At 36.7% G+C, this 7,314-nt stretch overlaps 1 protein-coding gene across 2 annotated transcripts; it reads right to left on the bottom strand.

Moving 5' to 3' along the window:
- Positions 1-1,082: 1,082 nt before the first annotated feature.
- LOC133865018 (staphylococcal-like nuclease CAN2) lies at positions 1,083-6,823 on the bottom strand. Of its 2 annotated transcripts, none has more exons than XM_062301482.1 (9): positions 6,546-6,823; positions 3,166-3,221; positions 2,778-2,892; positions 2,566-2,676; positions 2,288-2,475; positions 1,961-2,020; positions 1,721-1,880; positions 1,572-1,640; positions 1,083-1,488 (listed from the first exon to the last, which is right to left on the bottom strand). In XM_062301482.1, exons 1-9 carry the CDS (start codon positions 6,693-6,695, stop codon positions 1,390-1,392), a joined length of 1,008 nt encoding a protein of 335 aa, XP_062157466.1. In that variant the 5' UTR covers positions 6,696-6,823; the 3' UTR covers positions 1,083-1,389. The 2 variants fall into 2 exon arrangements, with proteins under 2 accessions (XP_062157466.1, XP_062157465.1); XM_062301481.1 differs by lacking the exon at positions 6,546-6,823 and adding an exon at positions 3,805-4,125.
- Positions 6,824-7,314: the final 491 nt, after the last annotated feature.

Here is a 7,314-nt window from a genome sequence, read left to right as displayed (position 1 = left end):
CATGCATGCTCCTTCCACTACACATTGGTTAGCTGTCAAGCGTGTTCTACGCTACCTCAAACACACTCTTGATCATAGTTTACAATATACCCTAGGAACACTTCAGCTACAAGCCTTCAATGACTCGGATTGGGCTAGGAATCCCGATGGCCGTCGCTCAACCTCTGGTTTTGGTGTCTACTTGGGCAATTGCTTGATTTCTTAGAGTGCTAAGAAACAGGTTGTGGTGTCTCGCTCTAGCATTGAGGCTGAGTACCGTTCCATGGCCCTCACTACAGCTGAATTATTTTGGATCCGCATGCTTTTCAAGGAATTCTGCATTCCTCTTACCTCACGTCCAATCCTTTGGTGTGACAATCTCAGTGCACTCACCCTAGCCTCCAATCCAGTCTATCATGCCCGCACCAAACACATTGAAGTCGACTACCACTTCATCCAAGAAAAGGTTCTAAATGGTGACATCCTCATCAAATTTCTCCCCACTAAAGATCAAGTGGCTGACATATTCACCAAAGGCTTATCTTCAACTCAATTTTCTTCCCTCAAATCCAAGCTCATGGTGCTTCCTCCACCATGACCTTGCAGGGGGATGTTAGAGTACCTCATACGACACTGCTGAAAAGAAGAAGAAAAGAGAAACTACCGAACTAGCTTCAACGGCTAGTAGCCGTTACTCTACCCGGTATTGCAAAAACTGCATCTACCCGATACTGCAGAAACTGCAGTTTCTGTAGAATGAAGTATGACTACCCATACTTCATATCTCTCAACTTCACCACAAGACAAGCCCTCCATACTTCCCATGCCTCTGGTCTTCCCTCCATGCTCTCCATACTGCTGATCACCTCTCCACTCTGATTACCTCAAGATTATAGGACAGTTTTTATTATTTGTTTAGTCATGTAAAGCTATGTATATAAGTGTGCCTTGTAAACTATTGTAAACTAAGAAAATCATCAATACACTGTTGAGATATTCTTCAACCTTCATTACTTTCTTCAGTTTAGACTTTTGGAAGGAGGACATTGATGCAATTTTTAATTTTGGGAACATTACGAATTGAGTGATAATTTGATGGGGGGTATACATACTTTTCCAATAATTTTATTACTTAATTGTAAATTTAAAAATAAAAATTTAATTACATATTTAAAATATTTTCAAGAAAGAAACAAATTATTTTTGATACAGGGCATTGGATAGCCCAATGAAACAGAGCCACTTCTCACTTCGGCTTTGACTTTGACTTCGACTTCGAATATTAAGTTACCATAGCCAACACATGGTGCTAAATGCGATTGGTACATAAAAAAAAATAAAAATAAAAAAAGCGGACTGAAGCTTGTTTACAAATTCTTTCTTCGTTTTTCTAGCTCTGGTTTTCACTTGCTATCTACCTCCGCGTTTGTCCTTTCTCCATTCCCATGGCTTCTCAGGATTCGATGAAGCCCATAGGCCAACTCGATTAGCTCGAGCCTCTTTTTCCCACTGTTATCACACAGACAGAGAATCAAGTTAAGAGATGCTTAACACTGTGGAGTTACATGAATGGAGTAAAGATAAGTTCTAACTTTTGCAAGTTCTGAGCGTTGGTCGTAGGCTACGTAGTGCCATGCAAAACCTTTCTTCAACATTAATTCCTGTTAGATTGAGAAAAGATAGATAATTTAGCTCATCAATAAAAAGGTTCAAAAGAGACAAACTTTGACAGAAACGGTACCTGCACGAATTTGCCATTGCAATATAGATCACCTACGCAGCGGCCATAACGATCTTCCCCGTAAACAAAGACTCTCAAACACTTTCCCTGAACAATCTTAGTCAGCTCTTCCTTTGCTTCTTTCCCATATGGCATTGAACTCTCTGGTGCATCTATTCCCCTGTTCTAAAACTATTAACCATTGTCGCTAGGTGAAAGAAAAGATTTAGCTAGTGAGTCCTATGAGCCAAGTAATCTTACCTTAGTCGAATTCTATACTTACGGGCAAGGATCTCCTCATTGTTCTGAAAATTGAGTACCCTGAGTGGCAGAAAACAATTATAAACCTATAATCAAAACTAGGACTGAGATCTCATACAATAGGGTTGTCCAATTGCACAAGGCAGTCCATGAGAAAGCCTCTTCAATCACCACCAGTTTGGGCTGCTTGAACACCTACTCAAGTGGGTAGGGCATGAACATGCTCTCATGGGCAGTCCTATTGCAAGCAATTCCCATCCTCAAAATTGGAACCAAATCGGATTAGCCTCTAACCAAAGCCTATATCGAAGAAGTTAAATGACTAACCTATATCCGGAATCAACAATTTTCTTATGAAATGCATCAGCCTTTGCATAATTCTTCTCGGCACGCGCTTGTGATCTATGGACGGCTGCCATTTGTACATCACTAGGAACGCAAGATGATTCTCGGGAGTTTGTCGTACTGACATACACCGTCACAGTATCTCCATCTGCTACAGCTTTTGCATCAACCTAGTTTCATTCGAATGATTCACTAAATCAAACCCAACTAGATTTAATATGACTAATCAACATTAAGTCTGAAAAGGGCATAGCTCTTACCGGCAACGTCTCAAATTCATACTTTACGCCTGCAGGCAATGATGTTGGGGGCCCAGCAGTAAGTTCAACTAGGGTATGAGGAAGAGGGAGACCGTAGAAAGTCAATAAACCCTAATAATAGGCAAAAAAGAGAATGTTTATTGTTTCTTTCCATGTAGTTCTATGTATTATGCAACATGTTCATTGTTGTGCCATTTTTTTTCTTGTTGTACCTGAACATCTGCTTTTTTGTGTCTCTTCAGAGTCTCAGTGATAAGTCTAGTAGCTTCTTCAGGTGTTTTTGGAGGGGGTTTTGCTTCTCTCCATGCCTCTATTAATTTTCTGTACCTTCATTTATTTTCAAAAGGTAGCCAGGTAAGAAAAAAAGTTTCACAATCAAAGCATATTCATCACTCATTGTTTCTGATTCTTGCTAAATATATAAGGACTTCAGTCAATAAAATGGATATTTGATTTCACTAGGAACATCTAGTTCATTTTTGATAATAGACCGTGTAGATAGACTGCATGCTACATGTTCAATAACCAATTATTCTAAAAACTTAAACGGATAAAAAATTGTTAATTTAACTATTTAATTAATATTCTAACACTACTTACCAATTAGCTTGAGCCTTTTTGGACGAGACAACATGCTTGCTGAGTCCTTCCGGGACCTTAAAACATAGAAGAAAAAACAATTTGAGATGGAAATTAAACTTACACAGATATCTATTTAGCTCAAAAAATACTTGTATACTTCGATATATAAGCCATTGCCAGATATGGTTGCCACTTATCATAATAATTTAACATTTCTATGAATACCTGGAAAATGAAAGGCAACAAAAACTTGAAACTATGCTTGAATTATGGCAGCAATAACGCCAAATGAAAGCACAGTTGGCCAAATCTCGTTCTACCTTGAACAATACCTTGAAAATTCAAGGAAAGAGAAATCTGGGATCCACTAGAATTTCGAAAGAAAATTCTCGGAGAAAATATTCCATTCCAACCTGATAACGCCGATCAAGCATATATAATAGATATTATAGGTGTTTTTTAAATTTCTTGACAAGTGTTTTTTCTTGGAAAATAAAAACTACAAAAATATATAAATATATAAACTAAAACAAAGTAGCTAAACAGCTTAGACTTGAAAATAAAGGTCAAAGGACTGAAATTAAGGACTAGGGATCATTCATCTTGATTTCTGACTACTTCTTCTACAGATTCAAACCCAATGAAACTCCAAAATACCTGGGAGTTGATGCCAAAGTGAAAGAGATCCTGGGCGAGAGCCGATAAGCCGACGGTGGCTGCCGACACACCATGATGTCCGGGTAATTCGGTGTCCCCAGCTGCGGTGGGCTTGCAACATTGCCCGTATAGGAACCTCAAGGCGTTTCCCATGCTGGAATTTCCTCAATCCGAAGCTAAGACAGATGGTAAATGGGTTTCAAACAGAAGCTAGAGAAACAAAGGAAGAGCTTTTTTTTTATAAAATTGGTTTTGGGGGGCCTTGACTTTCGGCCTTTGGCGAGGGATCTTTGGATTAAGAACAGGGAAGGTGGGGGGAAGGTGGGGGAAGGTGGGGGCAAGGCAACGCAAACAACGAATAAGGAAGCGAAATGACACGTGGTGCGTTTTGGTTTGTCGTGAGCTGTTTCTACGGCGGTAACCTGTTGAACTAGCGTGCAGTTAAATTAACGGGTTAACCGTTAACGTACCTTTGAAGATGAGTAAAAAGTAATGTTAGTTGTACGACGCATGTTGCCCCACGCTCGGCACGTGGAAACTCAAACTGTCGCGATTGTGGTCCCTCCAAACTTGGCTTTTGTTGAAAATGATGCAAGACGACGAGAAGCTGGTGAAATAAGAGCATCCTTAGTTTGCTCTTCATTTTAATCTTTTTCAAAAAAATTTAGTCAAAAATTTAAAAAGTTTCTTCAACAAACTCTTTATAATTTTTTTTTTTTATTTTTTATTTTGACTCTCGTTAGAATTTCACTTCAAATTTAACTCACAAATTTCATGAACCATTGAATGTTTTATTATTTTTCTCATTTTATTTCATTTTTCATTTTTTCTTTTTTCTCATTTATTACGAATGACTGCTTAAAATCAATAACAAATTAATATTTAATTGAAATAGAGAAATATTTAGAGAATTTTGTGTATGAAGATTGTTAAAAGTGATAGATAAAATAACAAAAATAGATTGTTTAGCTAAAATTTGGAGAGCTCACTAAAAGTGTTCTAAAGGTTAGGTAAATTTCCTTAAAAGTCTTTTCAATTTTCAAAACCCGAAATTTTTTACAAAAGCGACTGGATGGTGTGGACGCATGTCACGCATGGATTTTCAATATATTACAGTTTTGAAGAGAGTGGACTTTCTATTTTATTTTTAACATTTTAAAGTTTACTAGACTTTTAAAATTATTATTGAATTTGAATTAGACCATTATTAATTTTTTATCAACTGATAATTTCAAAAGTCTCATCAACTATAAGAGAATAAAATAAAAAATAAAAAGATAGTTCTTAACATTACTCGCTCTACTCAGCGCACGAAAAGCCAAATGTATGAATACATGACTAGTCACTGCGCTTTCCTAAATTTTAAAACAAATTTATGAGTCAAATTACTTTTTATTTACTTATTTAAACAGACCTTGCGGCTTTCCTTTTCCTTTTTATTTTTTATTTTTTATTTTTTTATTTTTTTATTTTTCCTTTTTAATTACTTTATTCTTTCATTTCTAACGGTCATATTTTTGGCGGTTCTCAAATGTAGGACCTTCTTCCAGTGGTTAAAGCATTTAAATTTTAATGCCTAGAAGTGGTAATTGCTCCTCAGAGTGCTTATTTTTCTATCTCAACCAAAACTTACAGGAGAAAAAAAGCACAGTTTTACACAGCACATATAGACCGCTCACTTATTACGGATATTGATTGTCCTTCAAACTAAAGTGCAAATCTTGGGCAGAAAGAACTAAGATCCCAGTAAATAACAGTAAATTCAGGTGATGACAAAACTAGAGTCGATGAATCCGCAAACGGAAAGAGCAAACAAGTAAGAACAAAGAAACAAAATGATTAAGCACTAAAAGAAAAGGGATCCCAATTGAGGCCTGAAAGTTAAACTACTTAAAAGAAAAGTACTTGTCAGATCTATGTTATCAATGTTAAGAGTCCCACATTGTCAAGGTATATTTGGGTTGTGGGCTTTATAAGCCTTAAGCAAACCTCTTCTCTTAAGGTGCCTTTTGGGAATGAGTAAGGCTCAATGGACTTTATCATGGTATCAGAGCTTCAGGGCCTTGGACAATGTTGGGCCTTCCCTCCCGTTGTACACGTGTTTGGACAATAGTGCCACACGTGAGGGGGCGTGTTAAGAGTCCCACATTGCCAAGGTATACTTGGGTTGTGGGCTTTATAAGCCTTGAGCAAACCTCTTCCCTTAAGGTTCCTTTTGTGGAAGAATAAGGCTCAATGGACTTTATCAATCAATTCAAAAAAGATTAGTTAATTTTGAGATTTCCAACAACCACATATAAATCCCAATTTTACCTAATAACTAAATAAAAAATGTAAAACTTAGAATTCAAGAGTATTTTTATAAACTACTAACTCAATATAAATGACAAAGTTACTCATTGAACCGCAGTGTTATAATCTCCCTTTCGTTTTCGTTGGGGCCACATTATACAATGTTCTAGTGAGGAAGAGAAAGCACTAGCAACATTACACTATCACTATTGAAGGACTAATGAATTTAGTACTCTAGAATTAATTATAAAGCTGAGTATTGTGATCTAGTAAATAGGCAACGTGAGTCTTTATAGACTATCTACTCCTACTTTATCTTCTTAATATAAAACCAGAGTGTTATATTAATCAACCAACTGAGATAATCAAAATGGAATTTTTCAAACTACCAATTTACTTCAATAAACGAATAAATAAGAAACCAAACAAAACCCAGATCTTTTCTTTACCTTGGGTATCTCCGGCCTCGAATCAATCTGACTCCCTTTGCTCAGAACAAAAATGAAAAGCAAAATCGCCATCCCAGACAACACCCGCCATAACACATTCGAAACTCGCCTCCTCACTGGCCTCCGAAAATACACCGGCCTCCGCCTCATTTTTAATCACCACCAGTTGGGTGTCGGGGCATCTGTAACAGATCGCGAGTGGGGCTTTGAGATCTGTAGCAGAGGTAGGTTTTTGGCTTGATACAGTCTCTCTCGGCCGCGAGCTGCAACAGGGGGTTCTTTGCATTTTGTGGGGAGAAGAGGGAAAAACAGATAAAGGCGTGAATAAAAAATAGAAAGATATATGCTTTGGAATTATTACTGCTTAGTAGATTCGTACGGTACATTAAAATTGCAACTTATAATTTGATGATTAGGGACACATCATTACAATTGACAAAAATAAACTAAAAAGATTTCAAAAAATTTGGATGGTTTGAAACCATTTAAAAATTGTAAAAAAAATGTCTTGTAAAAGGTCCAAACGAATTTTTTTTGAACGGTTTCAAACCGTCTAGGAAAATGTGTTGTTAATCCGAGTAATAGACGATTTGGTTCAAATCATCCACATTTTTTTAAAAAACATATATATATTTTTTTAATTATAATCATTATTTTTTTTAATATAATAATAATTATTATTATTTTGTCCAACGATCAAAGCTTTGTTGCCTTTTCTTCCATAGCTATCTCGCTGGCTAAAGGGACCACCGGAAGGTTGTCACAGTCG

This window comes from Alnus glutinosa, chromosome 3 (genome assembly GCF_958979055.1).
Source record: "Alnus glutinosa chromosome 3, dhAlnGlut1.1, whole genome shotgun sequence".
NCBI classification, from domain to species: Eukaryota; Viridiplantae; Streptophyta; class Magnoliopsida; order Fagales; family Betulaceae; genus Alnus; species Alnus glutinosa.
This window is presented reverse-complemented; position numbering and strand designations above follow the sequence as displayed.

Excerpts from the sequence above, each read along its gene's own strand:
- LOC133865018 (XM_062301481.1), bottom strand. The coding sequence starts at position 3,957 with ATGGGAAACGCCTTGAGGTTCCTATACGGGCAATGTTGCAAGCCCACC. Across the intron at positions 2,476-2,565 it reads ATGAATTTGAGACGTTGCCG|GTTGATGCAAAAGCTGTAGC; the intron begins GTAAGAGCTATG and ends GAATGAAACTAG. Across the intron at positions 1,881-1,960 it reads AAGTATAGAATTCGACTAAG|GGGAATAGATGCACCAGAGA; the intron begins GTAAGATTACTT and ends GTTTTAGAACAG.